At 35.6% G+C, this 21,267-nt stretch overlaps 1 protein-coding gene across 1 annotated transcript in view; it reads right to left on the minus strand.

Annotated features, from left to right (window-relative positions):
* Positions 1–1,661: 1,661 nt before the first annotated feature.
* NfI (Nuclear factor I) overlaps positions 1,662–21,267 on the minus strand; it is a 285,410-nt gene continuing 265,804 nt past the window's right edge. The window contains 2 exon segments of the mRNA XM_019059222.2: positions 1,662–5,783; positions 8,492–8,753. Of these exon segments, the coding sequence (XP_018914767.2) occupies positions 5,623–5,783; positions 8,492–8,753 (423 nt within the window). The 3' untranslated portion in view covers positions 1,662–5,622.

Consider the following 21,267-nt stretch of genomic DNA (forward strand, 5'->3'; position numbering starts at 1 on the left):
GCCTGGGCCGAAAACTTCAAATCCATATGACCCCAATTTCGGGTCCCATTCACGAAGTATTTTTCTCCGTGTACAGCACGGAGAATGCACCATTAGTGATTACATGAGCCGAACGGCTAGACCGATGCATTTGAATTTGTGCTGCGGTTGACATAGCATGATTTTTCTCCCTCAGTGCGGATTTTCTGAATTTGGTATGGAACAGGAAAGAAGTGCAGGTTTCCGGTGAAAATGTATAGATACAATGGATTTCCTAGGAGAACGTAAATGAAAGTAGCATCCAGAGTGTCCAATTACTGTAATGTACATATAATCAAGAGTGGCAGTAGCGCGGTAGCCACCCCCGGTCGAGGAAAATGCCGTCCTACTATAGACTCGATAAAAAAGTGGTAGACACTCTTGGTCAGACACAACTTCCTTAATCTGAAAATTGATTCAGTTTGCACTCGTTCAGTAGATTATGTACTCTCCAAATCTCTTTTCAAGCGACATTAATCTCAACGAGCCGCAGTTGTGCCAACAGAAACTGCAAAAATGAATAAAATAAGGGAAAAAACCAAGAAGCACGTAATCTTTAGTTTTAACTTTTAACCTGTTTGTACATCGATCTTTTTGAGTCAAATACGTCAAATTTTGAGCGTTTGGTTGCGCGTACACCTCGCTGCAGCGCAATAAAAGCACAAAATGTTAAAGAAAAAATTAAAGTGCTTTGGATAACATTAAATTTGAAATGGAGCCACCAATATTTAAAAAACACACATTATAATATTATTATCCTTTGATAAATTGATACATAATTCTTGCCCATCAATTTATATGAGAATAATCAATGCAGAGTGTGCAAACATTTCAAAATCATGAGTTAAAAAACGCTGACGATGCGAGTATAAGTAGGTATTAAAGCCTAAAAGAGCGGAGCGGCGTACTGCCAGCGCAAGAGGCTCACTGGCGCCTACAAACCTAAGTGGATACTTCACGCATTGCACAATGCTTGAAGTATCCACTTAGGTTTGTAGGCGCCAATGCGCGTTTTGCGCTGACCGCCCGCCCGCCGTGCGGCGGCGCCTGAAGCAACTATTTCACAACAGCGATGTTGCACAGTATTATACAAAATTGAACGTATTAAGAATGACAGGCATCCTTTAAAAGTACAGATCTTTCCTTGCAAAATAAATCAAGGTACTTATCGTACACAAGAAAAATCTAAGAGCCTTTAGCTGAGGCAAATATAGAGGTTTATCCGGTTCAGGTATAACAAGGTGGGAATTTCTTGAAAGATAATTAAGTCCTGTTACATCAAAGAGGTGTAGAGAGTTTTAGTGAATTTTGTCTCATGGAATTGACGCTCCCCCATTTTTACCAAAACTCTCAACTATATATTATTCTCCGTTGGACCAAACAGACAAACAAAAAAACAAGCAAACCCTCATTCTTCCAAGACATTATACATTTTCATCCAAAAAAGTCGTGAGCAATGGTCGTTTGTATTTACAAGTGAGCCAATTAACTTTGGGCCTCAACTGGCACGTGGACCAAAACTCCCGTGCCGAAGAAACGCGTGGACGTAAATTACTGGAAAAAACAGGTGCGCGGACAAAAAATCGTTGACGAAATGTCCTATAACCCTTTAAGGGGAAAGAAGGAAAAGAAAAATATCTCAAAACTTTTGTATGATTTCTTTTCTTTTTTAAACAAATTCATTTGATCAAATTTATTATTCATCGATACTTAAGAGGCGAATAAACATAAAAAAGTGTTACATTAACTATAACTTAAAACCCAAAACTCATAATTCTATTCTGAACCTGGCTAGGCATTCAGCAGAGTAACAATCGTGATTTATCTAAGAAAAATTAAGTAAAGAACAACATTTTCTATTTGAATCACAAATAACATTGTGACATATGTACCCAACAAAAAAAGGAGCTACTATATATTACTGGAAAAAGAAAAATAACAGCAATGTCATAAATAGAGTGAAAAAAATGTTGATGAAACTGTACAATTTATAAAAATAAGTAGCGGTATTGCATTAATTATTTTTCCAGAAGTCATACAATGGTTTAAATGTACATGCTAAGAAATTATGAAAGATTGAATGCCATGTCAAAAGCCGCTAAATGAATTATGCTAGCTTGGGATAAAATAAGTTTTATTCAAATACAATTGTTTCAAAATACTTCTTTTACAATGGAGGATCAACTTCAGAGACTTGAGTCTTGTAGTTAAAAACATGCCATATCTGTTATTCTAAAACTTTTTATTCAGCCTTCTTCACAATGCCCAATTTCGTTTTACATTTTAGCTGGAGAAAAAACAATTATAAATGGGATATTATGTTTTTCAAATACATTAATCAGTTGGCATGCCGGGATTAACTTGCATTTTCAAGAGATGAAATTGATTTTTGGCTTTTAGGCAGCTAGAAAGCTGAAATAATAAAAATGAGAATTTGTTCAACGTATAAGTTTACGTATTATTTTTACATAGAATTTGTAAGTTAACATATTATAATAATTGTTGTCTTAATGTTTAAAGTAATAGGGAGTTGTAAGATGAGATTAAGGAAATAACTCAGCAGCCCTATAAATAATTTCTGCGAGTTCACTTGGGGTTTCTTTACATCCCTTCTACTTCGTTTTCCCCTGGCCTTTAGCTTTCGTGATAGTGACATTCTTAAAGGAATTGACTGAGAATTATTTTAATGGATGAGCAATGAGGAAAAGTCTCATTTTCTTAATGGTTTACTGATTCATTTTCTCCGAAACGCAGATTGCGTGAGGTGGCTCTTTACAAAATGGACGGAGTAAAATGTTTTGACACTTGATTTCCTTAAAATACATATATTCTGCTATTTATTTATTTATTACTAGGTATCACCCTTTCTGTCAATGACTTTCATTCGTTCATTTTTTTGAAAGTTGTGTTGGAAAGGGTTATAGTTTTACTATAGCAGGAGTATTGAAGATACATTATTTTTTACAATTAAACCAAAAATCACCCAGATTTGAAATTTTCAGACACAATTTTCATGGAAAAATGTATTATGTATACAAGTAAAATCAAACATCGGCAAGGAATATTACAGTTAGGATGGATGCATTCGAATGAAAAAAAAATATATAGTGGAGCATTTTGAGGGAGACAGAGATTATTCGGATGAGAACGGGTCAGGGCAATTATATTTGTCAGTATTTTTTTTTTTATTATGTTGTTGGATGGAAAAAAGTGGCACCCATAAATAGTTTGTACCTCCGCATTTTTGCTGTTTACGGGTGGTGTAAACAGCCATAAATGGTATTACGGAGGAGGGGATCTCAATTAATTTTATACAACGTATTTTCAGTTGGACTATGTTTGAGAATCAAACCCCAGTTGGTAGGCAACATAATGTATAGAAAACAAAGTGCAGAGTTAAAAACAAAGGAACAAAGGAACAAGGAAAAAATCATTACTCCTATAAAATTGCAAAAATGCAATACTTACAAGGTCTTAGAAGCCTTAAATTATAAAAGGGGGAAAATCTGCTTAAGGATCAGGTACATGAACTCAAATAAGCTGAACACTTTTGAATATTTCAGTAATATAGGTCAAGGCCACTCTAATGGTAGACAATGTAGGGTGAGTGGGCGACCTTCCAGTGAAAGTTTAAATTTGTTGAACCAAACTTCAGGCAATATTATGGATTTTGTTCATAACATTACTTGTTCAAACATGTTGTGACATAACCTAACACACATTTTTTACTTGTTGTTCATTTATTACAATAACATCAGTCTTTCTCTTGTCTGACATGTTCAGGGATTTGAACGAAACACTGTAAATGAAGTTAATTCATGAGACCGCTTTTCAATGTCGGTGCGCTCATATACTCCATGTTGTAAGTTACCCATAATTTGGGCAAGGAAATTTTTAGAGGGTAACTTATGCCACAATTAGGGTTCGAAACACTGCACGATTTTCAGTCCGGGTCAAAAATAGAAATTGGACTACGAGTTTCAAAAGAACTGCGATTTAGAGGGGTTTACCAAGCTCGATTCGGCTTAGAGTTTTTATAGCGTATCTGTCTAATAGTATAAAAGATGACATTGAATCTTAGCATGAAGGTTTCTTCCAAGAGTTCACCAACAAAACCGTACACATCGTTCCGGTTGCAATCGAAAAAAGAAATGGCCTGAATAAGAGTCACTTGATACTCATCATTTAACATGCCTGCCGTTGTAGAAAAAATTAATTTAAAACGAAAATTTTAAAACTTAACGACTTGCTGATTGACTAAGATTGGCAATGATAGGACTTTTTGAATTCTTTTGAGAACCAATTTTTCTATAAATTCAAGTATATTAAGTAAGATCAAACATTTCAGCAATCTTCTAATTTAAAAAGAAATGTATAAACGTACCTATCACCAGACCCGCAATTACTTGCGCGCAGTGGCGTAACGGACTTCCGCTGGGCCCCCCTGCAAAATTTTTTCTAGGCCCCCCCCATGTCGATAAAATTCCAAAATCATCCCCCCTCCCGCCCCTCTACTTCCCTCACCCCTTCCCGTTTTTTGGCCCGAGAAATTTCAAATCACGGACTTGGACTTGGAATGCCTCTCCCCTCACTGTCCCGGATCCCGTACCCGATTAAATGGGGCCCCTAAAGGATCAAGGATCTAAAGGGTGGCGGGGGCCCAGCCAGGCCCAAGGATCTACAAAAGGGCCCATGCAGGCCCAAGAATCGAAGAGCCCCCAAGGGCCTTGTGGGCCCCTTACATTCATGGGTCACCCAAAGCCCGAAATACCTACGAAAAGTGACAATAAAGAGAAAAATTTTAGTAATCACTGAGTGGAAATTGGAAGGCAGGGGCCCTTCAGCAAAAAAGAAGTTAGAAACAGTCCAAAAGAAGTATGAAAAACCCTGAGCTAACAATAAAAATCAGCGGAAAAAGCCCCATCTCGGTAAGTAAAGGCCCAAAGTTTGAAACCAAAGCTAAGCATCAAAGAGACAGAGAAAAACAAAATTTCGGCTGCCGAGGGCCCGGAGGGCTCCCTAGGCGCTTGGGCCCCCCTGCATAGCAGGGTTTGCGGGGGCGCCCGTTACGCCACTGCTTGCGCGTATTCATTCATCAAATGAAGATTTTGCATCGTCAAGAATTATAACTTAGAAATATACTCACTAATGAAGAAAATCAATAGGAAAAAATAAAATAAAACATACACGCGAGATTTAATTAGCTAGTTACCCTTTCTGGGCGTGTTTATGGTTCATTAACTTCAATACTTTTCAAAGAAATTTATGTGCGAAAAAAACCTAAAGTTTTACGAAAGAAAACAATATACGGCCCTTGGCGCTCGAAAGTTTTGTGAGATACCTAAAAAGAGCCCCGCTTCAAGCGGCGACTTCGGAGATAAGAAATATTTTGAAACAAAGCAAGTGAACAAAAGGAACTAATTGGATAATTTAACTAGGAAAATAATTCACTTAAGTAAAAATAAGTTACAAAATACACCTAACTTTTGGCACGAAATTCATCTAGTATTCATACTTGTGTCCTAGTAGTTACAAAAGTACGTTAGAGCAGGTGGGACCCAGCTGAAAATCACGGAGCCTTCAGAGCGGTAAGGGGGGTGCAGACTATGGGGGCTGCGTTTTGATGGGGGTGGAAACTGGCGAGTGGCCGGATCGAGAGGAGGGAGGGGTGTGGTTCCCACTGGAGCCGTTCGAAGCTGGTCCTCCGAGAGAATGACTCGTGTCCATTCCGTCACTAGTGTGCACTACAGTTGTGAAGTACCGCTCTGTGAACAATCGATTTCGCACTTGTCAGTCAAACGATAAACTGCACTTGGATCGTATTTAGCAAACAGGAACCAGCGCGATTACAGCATTGGCGGATCCAGCAAATTGGCAATAATGTTTTTCTCCATTTAAACCTGTGGAAATGTATCGATTCTTGGAGAGGCCAAGTACTCCGCCAAGAATCGATTATTTAACATAGATTTAAACGGAGGGAATCCGGTGTTGCCAAATTGCTGGATCCGCCTCTGGATTACAGCGTCTTCAAAATCGTGCGACTTCTTGTTTTCTCTTAAAAATACTTAATACATGCACAATATCTAATTTATTCAATTATTTTCCCTTAAAATTTAACAATTTTTTGGCGGGAAGCCAAAGCTATTTGCTATTCTAGGAGATTTTGGGTTCTTTTTTGCTAAATGCGATCCACTTAACCAATGCACTTAGTTCCAGGACCGCAGTGGCGATTCTTCAAAAGTTGGCTACAATGGCAACAATGCTTTTCCTGTATTTAAACGTACTTTGGAAAAAAAACACATTGGATCTAGAGTCCAGACTCTTAAAAACATCAACAAGAAAACATCCTCTTGATTCAATCAGATTTAAAGCTAAAATCAAGAACCAAGCCTCTTAATTTGAGTGGATTTCCTTTTGATTTAAGCTTAAATCTGATTGAATCAAGAGTCCTTTTTCTTGTCAATGTTTTCAAGAGTCTGGACTCTAGATCCAAAGTGTTTTTTTTTTTTCCAGTGTATGTAAAACAATCGATTCTAGGTGAGGTAGCCTGTCTTACCAAGAATCGATATATTCAAAGGCCTTAAATGGAGTATTGACCGTATTGCCAGTTTGCTGGAATCGTCACTGCCCTGCAGGAGCGTGTTCTATGGGTGAAAACAAGACTTTTTGCATTAATGAAATTTGTTTTCCCGTAATGTCCTTAGTCGGAGCTTAATACGGCTTATCCATAATAAGGAGCAAATCATGGATTTTTCTAAATTTTCGCAACAGCAAGCAATAAGAGGATTTCAGGATTCTCTCTCAAAGGACGCGGCCTCCTCTTAGCTTGGGCCCCCCGCCCAAAAACAAATTTCCACTCATCTTTGCGCAAAACGAGGAAAGACCAAAAAGTTCAACAAAAAAAATAAATAAAATGAATACAAGTGCACTGGAAAAAAAACACATTGGATCTAGAGTCCAGACTCTTAAAAACATCGACAAGAAAAAATACTCTTGATTCAATCGGATTTAAGCTTAAATCAAGATCCAAGCCTCTTAATTTGAGCAGATTTCCTTTTGATCTAAGCTTAAATCTGATTGAATCAAGATACCTTTTTCTTGTCAATGTTTTCAAGAGTCTGGACTCTAGATCCAATGTGGTTTTTTTTTTCCAGTGTATAAGATTGAGAAGGAGGGAGGGTCTAGCACAGGCAGTTGCATTAAAATATTAAGCTGAGGTCACGCTCAGACATCTATAGCTTTTGGGGTCTGCTTAAACCTCATCCGATCACACTCGTCAATGAGCCCAGATTATAGTATCCTGCAAGAGTGCAAGTCCAAGACGGCATCGAAACGCCGTCATTAATATGGCGCGAGGCATGACACAAAATTGCGATCCTTGCGCCATCCACCCTGATTGACGAACAACTCTCTGGACAAAATAAGGAAAACCCGGAAAAAATTGATTATTCATGAGTAATTTATTCATTGATTTTATTCAAATCGTCTTAAAAATTACCCAAGAGTTTGATTTTAAAATGTGCGAGGATCCAGATCCGTAAACACGTTTTGCTGAACAATAAAACTGCACGAGAAAATATATTTAAAACATTCGGAAGAGGTTAGTAAAATTAGGAAAAAATATGAAATGACACATTTCTTGTGGTGCTATACTAGTCTGCCACGAAGATAATGGGTATTAAGTAGTGCCGCTTAGGCTCTTGTTACTTAGAACTCATCAAATGGGTTTTAACCCACGAGATTATCTGACCGCGGCTAAAACTAATCCACAAATTAATTATTTGAAGTATAATGCAACGACCCGGAACCGTTCGGAAAAACTAATTCGGCAGGTTGTCTGAACTTTTGATCTATTTTTTTTTTAGTCTTGGACAATTGGACATGCTTGATATAAATCAATGTCAATCGCATGATCGGGGGTCCAGGGGACGCAGCCCCTTGCCCAGCCGTGACGGGCTTGCGATGCAAGCTCAAACAGGCTAGCACCATTCTACTTGGACCAAGTTTACATTGGAACGTTGAGTTAAGAATGTTTTTAAGTTTCTTCAGTCGTCTATTACCTCCCCCCAAAATCGGAACGATGATTTGAGCCGGAGTTATGACTTTTGAAAATAGGTCAAATTTGACCTTTGACCTATCATAACTTGGTCAAAAATCAAGATGTTGATCTGCAATTTGCGCCAAATTTCTTAGTTTTTTATGTTTTTTCTAATGATGTATTACAAGATAGGGGTTACTATTTTTAAAAAAAAGTTGGGGGCCCCCCGCCCCCCTGAGGGAGGGACAAAGATTTTGACCCCTCAAAAAGATGGTCCCTTTTAAGATAGAAACATTCCCAAAGTTTCGTTTTTCTATCTCTAACCGTTCAGAAGTTACGAGGGGGGTGCGGACTTTTGGGACACCCTGTATAGGACTGGCGCAAGTGACTTATTCTGACTGGCAATGAAAATTTTGAAGGGTATATCGGACTTACCATCATCCATTAGTCCAGTGGATGAGTTGTCAGCACTAGTTGCGGAAATAAGGGGCGTCATCATGTAGTCTTCGTCGAGGCTAATAAACGGCGCCGAGCCGGAGGGCGCCGACGGGTTCCACCGGGGCAAACTCGGAGGGGGATGCCGGGGGTTGCTCCGGGGGGAGGTCACGGTGATTGGAGTCGAAAACAAGCTCAAATTCGTCGGACTAATCACGCCTGACATTGCACTAACAGGATTTATACTAGGATAACTGAACAACTGCAACAAAATTAATACAGGTCATCGCTTCGTGTTCACCAAGATGCGCTCAAATACATTTTAATGCCAATTTGCCTGGCTTTCATAGAACATGGTAAAATTATTGAAAAAATAGTAAAGCTACAAGCCAAAAATAAATTAAACAAATAATATTTAAAACTGCATAGAGATGATGGTTGCACTGAAGAATACCCAGGGTGTCTACTAAAGCAGGCTGTCCAAAAATCAGTACTTTTACGGTACTTTTTCAGTACATTCCCGAGGAATTCAGTACCTCTTTAATAGAGATATTCAGTACTTTTTCAGTACCTTGATTTGACGAAATTCGAAAAATTTCAAAAATTTGAATTTCTCTCTCAAATTCCAACAAAAATGACAAAAATTTCGGACCTTCTTGCAGAATTTCCGCACTTTTTTAGTACTTCCGGACCGCCCTTAAAAAATCAGTACTATTTCCAGACTTTCCGGACTTGTAGACACCCTGATACCGCAGTTGTTGGCGGTCGAAACTAGTTTTATTTCCTGTAAGTTTTTTATTATTTCTCATCTCTATGTAGTAAATACTATTTTTTTATTTTATTTTTAGCTTGTGGCTCGATTTTTTTTTCAATCATTTTACGATGTGCTCAAACTTACGATGAATGCACACAATTGGACTGAGTTTATCAGAAAGGAACCAACCCGCATTTTCGAAAAAACTGAGTTAAGAATGTTTTTGAGTTCCACCAGCCGTACATGTTCTCCTGCCAGAAACTGAGAGTCGAAAAAGAGAATTTAGTCTGTAAAAAGATGAGTTAAAGAGTATTTTCAACATTGAGCCTTATGCAGGGATACAACTCTAAGCCTCTTTTTCTTAGTTTCAACTCAATGTAGGTTGGCTCTTTTGTGATGAACTCGGTCCATTTCATGATTACCATACTCTAGAAAAACACCGTTTGATTATTTGAATTCTGTCGTCCAAGTGTCTTTCATAAATTACTTGGTGGGATTAAAGTATTTAGTGTTACTCACGATTATTCTGATAGTTGTTTTTCATTGTATTCCATTGCCAGAATGCTCGTGAGTAACACCATTTTTATGGACATTCTGCTGGCGGCTTCAACTTTAATTTAAAGTATTTACTGTTGCCGAATTCTTTGTCCGATTCATTTTCGGAAAGTGTGTAAAAATGAAAATACTTGCATTGTTCCGTTTTTCATTTGACATGATTTAAGCTGCGAAAAAATCTTTCAATTCGCCAAAAGTTCATCTTATTCCACTTTACACGGAAAAACATATTTCGTGGCGTTTCATGAAGAATCGGTCACCGTGCGCCTGATTCAATTTCAGGTTCCAATTATGTAACGGGAGGTTTATGTACGTATCTTGGCCGCGCTTGCAATATCATACTTCTTCAAAGTAAATATTCATTCATTTTATTTATTTATTTTCTTTGAATAAAATTGCTAACTTAGAATAAGAATGGCACAGCGATGTTTGATTGGATCGTGGGTCGTGATGGCACTTCATATGACGTCATAAACTTATTGCCATTTAGAATCCTTCTTCTTGTTCCTAGAACTTTCAGTCTCTTCATTTTCGTAGAAAATTATGTTTCGAGCTTTTCTTCAGCTCGGAAACCCTTTTTTCACTGAAAAACGCATTAGGAACTTTTAATTGAAGGCAGTAGTTGGACTATGTGGCATCCCTATTTGAGGAACTTCTGATTTTTATTTTCGTATAGAAAGTGTAGAAACTCTTTTTGAAATGGCAAATAAAACTCTTCGATACTTTAAAAGTAAACATACAAGGTTTTCAGAATAATTTTAATTTTATCAGCAAAAATTTGGCAACGTTTAAATTTTCAAACGGCGTTTTTCTCCAGCGCGACAGAATAGTTCATTTATACTTACAGCCACCGTACATATGCGGAATTTTTATTGAAATCTTGTGTCTTTCTTCTAAAAATTCCACTAGGAGTTTTTAATGGAAAATGACGAGAGGAAATCCTAAAATTTACGTCGATGGCTGAAGTCAAAGAATGCGGAACTTCGTTGCAACGTTAAACATCTCCGATTTTATTTAATTTTTTTTAGAGAGAGAGAGGGGGGGGGGGAGAGAGAACTCACCAAAATATCTCCTTTGGATTTTCTATCCATATTATACAAAAAGTGAAGACAAGTCATGGGAAATTTCAAGTAAAAGTTCTACTGGTTCCTTTTCTTGTCATAAAACAAAACCGCGAAGTCGAGATTCTTGACGTTGCAATCAGTGAAGCTCATTCTTCGACTTCATTCGTCAACATTTGAATAACTGAATGTGATGTCCATTTAACATTTTCTGCAAACTCTATTTTAAAGTCCAGAAGTTTATTTATCTAGTCATAAAAATAAGCCGCTCAGCTATCTGATGTACCTGCCACCAGATAAAACTTAACGATGAATAAGTGAAGAGTTATAAAGTATTATCTCACTTATATTTTCCATGTCGATCTGGTACCTCCTTGATTTATTAATGCTTTAAAGTGAATAATTATATACTTTTAAAAAAAAGTCTTCGGTGGCATTGACGAACAAATGAACCTCTCATCTCTGAAATCTAGGATGCCCGCCACGAGATACTCGCACTGCGCTCTGACGAACGAAACGAGAAGTAAAGAGCCTCTGAACGGACAAAAATCGATTACAGCCTTCACGTTTCAACAACAGAGCTCAGCCTGGCATTGCATCGGCTTTTGCCGCCAAATTTGAATTGACACTTTCACGGAAGCAGTAAAACCTCTCAGAGGCAAGCCTTTTATCATTAGGTACTTATAGTTATTCGGACGGCGTTTAGCAGAAAGGAACCAGGCCAAATCGGCTATTGCCAAAAACTGGGCAATTGAATTTTTTATTGGAAAATGTGTGTGCTTATTCCTTTGAAAAGTTTATGGAATTTGTCTGATACTGTTCAGGAAATTCTTTAAAATTTGCACAAAAATCCGCACAACTGTTTTCATGTAAAAAATTAAATTGCTGTATTAAATTTGGCAAAAACTGATGTGACTCGGTTCCTTTCTGCTTAACACATTTGAGGGTAATCTTTATTATTTTTATTTCTTTCGTTGAACAAATCTCCAGAATTGATAAATCTCAGTCTGGTACCAAACGCACTTAATTTTGTCAATGTCCTCGTGAATTTATGAAATAGAAAGAGAAAAAGTTCAGTGTTTCTAGCTTAACAATCTGCTTGCTGAAATAAAGATTTGCAGTATTTAATAACACCACCATGGCCACCATGGGTATATTTATACTGTGATAATCATTTCAGTGCAGTCGAAATTCAAAAATCACATCACTTACCATCCTGATTTTGAGTCCAAATGCATCGGCAGATACGTAGGTTTCAAACGGTTAGCAAAAACTAGTTAAATTCTAGCATCAACTTCAGCACTCTATTCTATGTTAAAGCAAAACTTCAGTCAGAACCACACAGATAAAAGTAAAACGCTTATTATTGCAAGAACAAACCAAATTAAACACGTAAGCCGATTATTGAAGCAGAATCAAATAGGGTTAGGATACGATTCTTGATCTGTTATGTTATATTATAAATCCTGTTTTATTACTTCGATGTTTTTGTGACTCTAAGTGGCTGAATTTGGATATATTCGGAGGTGATAGAATATGTTCCTTTAATGGAGGGAGCGTCTTTAAAGTAAAAGAAAGATTCAATATCTAGAATGAAAACCAACGACCCTAATTATTTGAATACTACACAAGCTATGCTTCCTTATTTTTTATTTAGTAAACTCAATTGTGAAATAGTGAGATACGCCGCGGAGAATGATATCGCTACAGATGCACTCAAAGAAAAATTAACAATACCGTAAAATGCCACGACATACAGACATCTCATTAGTGATACTTTTTTCGGCGCAGATTTGACTCGCAGGGAAAATGGTGATCCAGAGCAGAGTTACAATCATTTTAACTTTGTTTCTCTAATACTTCCTTTTACGTGGATCTCGGTTGAAGAAACTTGAATTATTGATTTTTTTCTGAGTTGCGCCTAGTTCAAAAAGCCCCCCTCCCCAAGCAATAGATTAAACTCATACATGACTAGGGGTAAGCATTTCCATGCTATCAAAATTTTTAAGTATCCAGGAGGCCCAGAAAGAATAGCATCCCAAAAAAACAAAAAATACCATATTTCCGTCTCTTTTCTCGGTACATAAAATTAACATAGTTGACCGAGAGGTAATGCACTAAGGGTCGAATTTATAGGAGCCTCATCCTTTCGGAAACCTTTTCGTTCATATTACCTCTGATAGGCGTTCTAGGTACTTGAACATTTTGACAGAATGGAACTCCTATTTCTGAATTTCCATGGGTTGTGAGTTTTTTTTTTTTTTTTTTTTTTTTTCATTTTAGAGCTATTGCTGTAAGTTGAGTGGGTGACTTTGAGCAAAAATTCAAGTCATCATAGTTGAACATTGAGGAAACCGAATTGAATGTCGGTACAATTCATTTGTTAAGAAAGTGTTCATTGATAAAGGTGAGCTTTCAGGCGATATTCCGTGACAAAATTGGCTGATTTTAACAGGAGAAACAAAGTCATGCTTTAAAGCATGATGAGATAAGATTGATTCAAAGCTCAATCAGCCTGCCAAAAAAATCAAAGCTCAGAAATAATTTGAACTGCACCAAAGTTGGACTTAAATTCATTATTACAGCGATAGCTGTAGATACGGAAAATTTTAAGATTTTTTCTTCTTCTATAACTTAAATATGAACAGTTCCTTTTTATTAAATTCAACTCAAATATTTCAGGAGCTAAATTTTCATGAAATAAGTTTTTTGACCAAGTTGAGCAATGTATATAGCCAAAAATGATAATCATCAAATGTAGTAAGGCAAGATGAATGAAAGCAGAATTTTGCTATTGCCCACTGGAGTCTACTGAGTTCTTTTTCAAGGCGATCCAATCATTAATTCATCCTTTTACCAGTCTAGTATTGCACTGCATTCAGCAAGTGAACCTCCATTCCTTCTGAGAGTGAGCTTAATTTACTAGAATAGTTTGCAGCTGAATAAATTTATGACTTTTCAATAATACAATAGACCTGCCCTGATTAATAAAAATTCTTCCAAGACCAGGATGTGCCCGACTGAAAAAATCTATGATATGCTAACATGTTCAGCTTAATAATAACACTCAAATAACCTTGATTAATTTAAAGTCAAGTTACCAGTATCAAAACATCAATTATCTGAAATTCCTCTTCTCGTGGTTTCAGGACATTTTGTCAACGATTTTTTGTCCGCGCACTTTTTTTGTCCAGTAGTTTACGCCAAATAAGCAACAGTGACTTGGTCCAAGCGTTATATTTTAGTCGGTGTGTAAAATTATATTGACAATATAAAAATGAGAAATTGAGAGAGAAGGAGGTGTTATTATGGTTGCTCATTTTCTAAATGAAATGTTATTACTTTCTCCTTTTGAATCGTCTTTTTAAATTGTCATTGGTGAATATTTAGTTTTGCGTTTCGTTGTGCGTACACCTCGCTGCATCACAATAAAATCACAAAATGTTAAAGAAAAAATTAAAGTACTTTGGAAATCATTAAATATGACACGGAACCACCAATATTTAAAAAACACACATTATACTATTATTCTCCTTTGATAAATTGATACATATTTTTTTACCATCAATTTAAATGAGAATAATCAATGCATAGTGTGTGCTAACATTTCAAAATCATGAGTTAAAAAACACTAAATATTAAAGCCTAACAGAGCGGAGCGGCGTGCTGCCAGCGCGAGAGGCTCACTGGCGCCTACAAACCTAAGTGGATACTTCACGCATTGCCCAATGCTTGAAGTATTCACTTAGGTTTGTAGGCGCCAATGCGCGTTCCGCGCTGACCGCCCGCCCGCCGTGCGGCGGGTCCTGAAGCAACTATTTCACAACAGAGGTGTAGCACAGTATTATACGAAATTGAACGTATAAAGAACGACAGGCATCCTTTAAAAGTACAGATCTTTCCTCGCAAAATAAATCAAGATACGTATCGTACACAAGAAAAATCTAAGAGCCTTTAGCTGAGGCAAATATAGAGGTTTATCTGGCTCAGGTATAACAAGGTGGGAATTTCTAGAAAGATAGTTAAGTCCTGTTACACCAAAAAGGTGTAGAGAGTTTTAGTGAATTTTGTCTCATGGAATTGACGCTCCCCCATTTTTACCAAAACTCTCAACTATATATTATTCTCCGTTGGACGAAACAGACAAAACAAAAAAACAAGCAAACCCTCATACTTCCAAGACATTATATATTTTCATTCAAAAACGTCGTGTGCAATTGTCGTTTATATTTACATATGGGCCAATTAACTTTGGGTCTCAACTGGCACGTGGACCAAAACTCCCGTGCCGAAAAAATGCGTGGACGTAAATTACTGGAAAAAACAGGTGCGCGGACAAAAAATCGTTGACGAAATGTCCTATAATCCTCCTCGTTGCTATTCATTTTGTATTATATATATATATTTCTTACTCTTACTCAATAATATTTATTTTTTAATGGACTTTAAAAACAATCAGTCTTTATGGACAACCAAGGGAAAAAATGTATGACAGGTTTTTGAAACACATTAGAAAAGTAGGACATTGAAAGCTGGAACCAGAAAATATCTTATTTTCTTCTTTTTATTTAAATTGACAACCTGTTTTTGATTATAAAATATATTTATGTATTATAAATATTGCTTTAACAAACTAGATTTATTAATATGCATATAGTATAAACGGGGTCCTAGAATATGCACCAAGTTCTAGAAATATTATTGCAGACCACGGTGTCGGAGGTAATATTTAATCAAATCCTTACTACCAATAGTATTAGTAATTTTTGGTTGACCAAGTAATCTCGTTCCGCCGGCCGCTTACTGAGGGGAATGAAAAAGAAACAACAGAAAACAGAACTTTTACTGAGTATTACCTCTAATAAAAAGACAGATTGAAGCTTCACTGGAATACGTTGCATAGGTCATCTAGATTTCGATCTCAATTTTGTGTTTCTCTTTAATAAAATAAAAATCGCGCACAGGACCATTCAAAGTGTCGACTTAAAGCAGCTACTTTACCAAAATCTAAAGGATGCCAAGCTAGAGAATTTTAGAGATATTTTCGGGGGGAAAATCGAGAGGGCTTATTTTTTCTGAACAGAGAGACTTATTGCATGCAGCATCATTTTACAAAATTCAAAATGAATCTGAGAACAAAACGCCTCATCGTGCTGAGTGAGAGATATTGGCGTAGTAGTATTGTATAATTTAGAAACACGTTGAGGAAACAGAATTCATGGACAGGGGTGAGACTTTTTAAATATAGTGCCTTCGAATTAACCTTTCATGCGAGTCGTAAAAATATAAAATAAATAGTGACTAGAACTAATTGCTTTGAAGGGCACCCAAAAATTCTGCAAAGCTAGACGTCAATCGATTTTTTCCAGACAAAGAATTTAAGCAAATGACGATCGCATGACAAATAGTGAAGATTTAATCTGTTAAGGGTGGCGACGATGTCCGATACAAACAAAGTTCAGTTTTTGATACTCAAAAGAATTAATGGCGCATCGATGGGTTACCGGAAAATATTTTCAAGAAGATTTGTGGTGAAAATAGACGAAAGAAGCAAGATGAAACTCAATTGAAAAGGTAAATTATACTACAATTTTGATTCTTGTAAATGTAAGATCGTGGAGAGACATTCGAGATTTTTTTTTCCTGCTTCATTACCGTGTTCAAACTAAAGTATATTGCTTCATTCTGCTTCTCTCATTTATTTCAAGTAATTTTTAAACCAGCCATCCAGTAATTATTTGTTCATTTAAAAGTGAAATTCTCGAAATGCTTAACTAATAAGCAAAAACAGCGATGCAACGTGAAACTTCTTGACTTTCTATTACATCAAGTCCGTTAGAAAATAAACTAACACGGAAAATACGATGGGCAAAGTATGATTGGTTTATGGGAAGGACCAATGAAAAATCGTAAACAATATTAACCGAAATCATTGGTCTATATCTACTAGCTACCCGGAAGGTAGATTTGACGGTTACAACTGAACTAAAAAGGAGATTAAGCAAATCAAGCGAATAGGAAATTTTTAAACGTAATGAGTAGAATATCAGAATTTGAAACAAAAGAGTTATATAAAAATGAGCAATTTAAAATTATCTCTAAGTTATTCTTTAAAATACATATGTACATGAAATTTACAGCATTTTTTGTCACGTCCTAGAAAATTTTGTTGACAAAATAAATGAATAAGCGCTAAAATTTACCTATTGTTATTTACATATCACAAAACAAAAGTTTTAAGAAAAAAAAAATGATACAAAATGAAACTTGTTACACACAAGAAAACATATGTGAATGGTTTTAGAGAGCTCAAAATTCTATTTTTGTAGATATCTTTGGCGGTGAAAAATAAACCCTGTTCGGGTAGAGAGGCAACGCAAGGGCAAAATAAAGCAATGGTTTGCAAAAAAGAGAGCATATCATCAGTGTTATCTAAAAACAATTTCTGCAAAAATTACACAGATATCCAAAATATTATCCCTGCAGGATGATAACTCCTGAACTGAAGAATCGAAAAAATAAGGAGGCATGCATGTAGACACTACCTCGTCACTGTTCCAGCAGGCTGATTAATGAAACTATGTCGACAAGACAAGATATACAGCCCTATTTAAACCATGCAATATATCGCATTTCGATGTCTTATCGGGCTGCTTTAGACCTTCAATAATCGGCTCGCAGTCGGTGACGAATGACAGTTTCAGTGAAAATGAACGTTCTTACAAAACTTTTGGCGATTTTGTATTAACTTGAACTGAACCTTGAGTTAAGAGTACAGCGAGAGAATGCAAGAACTTGCAGCCGGCTACCTTATTTTTGCAGTTTTAGAGTCATTACATCATTAAATTTACTGAAGAATGATGACTCTTGTATCAAACGAGAGACAATAATTAGATTTCTCAGTTTTGAACTATTTAAGATGAAAATTCAGGAGTTGGATAGAAGTCGGCGATCTTTTTTCAATTAACAAAGCTCCTCTGGATTACACACCAAATATAATAATTAATTGTACTTGCTTTTATTTTTGATTTACGTTGCCTCAAACTGAAGAGAAAGTATTTATTTTTTTATAATTTGAGCTTCCATGATAACCCATGATCAACATTGTGCGGCTGTCTCTCTTCTCCTCTTAAATTGTACGATATTTTTTGCATCAACTTCGAATTTCCCAATGACGTTGAACACCAAAGTCTGAAAACCACCAGGATGGTTGAATTTGGATTCATATTAAAGTTTAATTGTATGAGAATTATGGTTGTCTTTTGAATTACCCAATTCAACCTAAATTGTGCGGTATCACATATCACAGAAATGCAGTTAAGATAAAAAAGAGGGAAGATAGAGGATTTTGATAAATACAGAGCAATGGGTTTACTATTTCTTTTTTAGACGAGTATGAGTATTTATGCAACAGCACCAATTATTTTAATCGCAGGTGAAAGAAAGATTCTTCCTCCTTGGCTAAATCATGGATTAATAAGATCTTAAATGATTAAAAGTAAACAAAAATCCAAATTATAAAATTGCGTAGGTTTCAATAACGATAAAATTGTGAAAAAAGAAAACAAATAGAGCTAACTCGAAATAATACAAGTAAAAAAACAAACAACAAACAGCTTGAACAACCTGTTCGAAAAAATACTGCAAAATTTAAATAAATTAGGTAATTAATAAACAGCTTTACTAAATAAAAAATAACAATCATTATGTAAAAAAAAGAAAATTTTCTAATCACAAGAGAGCCTATCTTAAAACATACACAATGTACATTCATTAAATGCAATAACATTTTAAACGTAATGAGATGGGTAATTTATACTTCCTCCGTTTGAAAAAAGTTATATGCTGAAGACCTGCGTGATAAATTTTGAGTTTTTTTCTTTTCGGAGCAAAAAATTGCAGAAGAGCTAAAATTTTAGGTTTCGGAAAAAGAAAGGAGCTTCTTGTTGATCATGAAAAATGACCGTGAAATTATTGTAAATTATTTGTATCAACAAATCGTGGAAAGAAAATCTCATACAGTTCTATTGAACAATGCTCATTGATGAATAATCCATGATTTTCACTGGTATATTATTCATATGTTTCCAAAATTAAAAATACACAGCTCTGTTTTCAATCAATCAATCGAGTAAATAAGGAACTTTTAGTTTTCAGCACCTACAATATTGCTTCAATCTTGAGTTTCTTGTGTTAACAGCATAAACTTAATCCCTCAGATGTTTTCTAAAATACATCATGGCATTTGGCACAGTATAATTAGACCTAAGAAATCTGCAACTTCAAGCGAGTGTAGCACAGAATAAAATGGTTTTATAAATGAAAATTAAGAGACAAAGAGAAAACAACTTTGAATGTGCATTTTTGATGAAATATCCGTAACGCCGTTGGCTTCTCTTTGAAATAATCACAATGATACCTCTTTAGCTATATGCTATAGTTTTTTCATCTTTTAAGCACTAAAAGATATCGATACCAAACAAGGTAGCGATAATTTTTTAAATATCATTGATATTACTGCAATTTTCTATCCAAACAATGACACAACTTCTCGTCAAAATTATATGAGTACCTCCTTGGTTTTTGCCACTCGGTTTTTTATACGAGAGCCTCTTAAAAAATCGCCCGAAAATAATACAGCCATGCCAAAGTAAAGCGGCACTACTGTTTCATTCTAAATGTATGCTTTTCCTCAGATGAGAACTTTACTGAAATTTTAATAACGTTAGGAGTAACTGTAAGCTGTTTTTATAATGAAATAGAAAAAATGGAAAAATATGTTACGGAAGATAACCAAGGGAAACCCCCAATAACTTCAAGATGAATTGATTGCGTATTACATAACACGCAACAGAATAGTAAAGAATCCATTTCATCCTATAGTCTTACAAACATTTGAAATACCATTTTGGTGACATGTTTTTTTTTTTTTTTTTGCTAATATCGTTGTACAGCCAATCCAGCATGCTAAAAAAGCTGCAATAACATTTTAACTCGGATGTAGATTTCGGAGCTTTGCATTTTTTTATGCATGCAATCTAGAGCAAAATGGCTACAAACCTACATGTATCTCTCTTATTAATCTCTCTTCATTATATCGCAAGTATAAATAATCAAGTTTAAAAAGCCAGCTCTATTCGATGATAAGACATTAAGTAATAATAAATGTACAGTTTACTTCAAGCATAATTTGAAATGGGTGTAGAAATGGGTCTATGGTCATCTTCAGTTTCAAGGGAATAATGTAGACGTGTATAAACCATGTATTTTTTACGGTTGAATAGTGCCAGAATTTGTCAAGAATATTTCGCTAAAGCACATGAATTTTCAAAAAGGTCACACAATGTTTATCAGCGTGGATTTTCTAAAAAGTTCTGATGTTAAGAATAAAACATTGAGGAACAAAATCACCTCGTAAAGGTGACAAACACACAACAGAAAACTGATCGCTAGGGTTATTTAGAAGAAAATAAAACTTTTAAAATTAATCACACATAAACACCCATTTCATTAGTTCAATTGATTATCCAAAATCAAATCAAAGGATAAAACATCCGATTGGCTAATGATCTTCAAAGCCAGGGGGATAAGGTTTGAAAATTTGTAAACTCCTCGATAGATTTAAATTCCAAATGAGATCAGAGTGAACTCTAAAGTCAATAAAATCTTGAATTTTGAAAATTAGAAAAAATTAGATAAATTTGAGTCACGGAAACCGAAATAAATTGATTGATATTTTCCACAAAATCCTGGGAAAAATTCGTCGAATTCTCTCGTGATATCTGAAATCTGAATGTTCTATAGTTCATTGTTTGACAGGTATCATTCTCAGCTCCCTGTCTCACTCTCTCATTTGGTCAGCTATCGCGGTCAAATATTCATTTTAGTAGTTGAAAAAGTGAGGTTTGTGTCATCATTTCCGCGTTTTTATTTGATGGCACTATGTCTTGTTCACGAAAAGACGAGATATTCTAGCAAAAATTCAAGATATTTTTGGCCATCGTTACCCAATCATTATTTATTCCGTTCTTGAGCACATGTAACAGGAGGATAGAAATTCTGCCTTAACTCTGACTTATTGGGAAACAGAGAAAAGCTCATAGTGAATTAAAAGTGATCGTATGAAAAAATACTCAAAGAGTTACACTTTAAAACGTAAATTGAATGCAATATGAATACACGTATTGCTGTTCAGTAATGAATGGCCAATTGCATTATTTTTCTAACTTAAAATTAGGACGACCATTTGGCCGAATAATATGTTAACCAGAAGAAATTGTGAATTTTTCTTAATTGGCACTTATTGATTGGAACTGGATCTTCATCCATTTTAATGTACTTTTTCCGGCAGTTGCGACAAATTTAGAGTATCTAAGTAGTTAAACTACCAAAAATTCATTGACTAG

This window comes from Bemisia tabaci, chromosome 6 (assembly GCF_918797505.1).
Source record: "Bemisia tabaci chromosome 6, PGI_BMITA_v3".
Classification (NCBI taxonomy): domain Eukaryota; kingdom Metazoa; phylum Arthropoda; class Insecta; order Hemiptera; family Aleyrodidae; genus Bemisia; species Bemisia tabaci.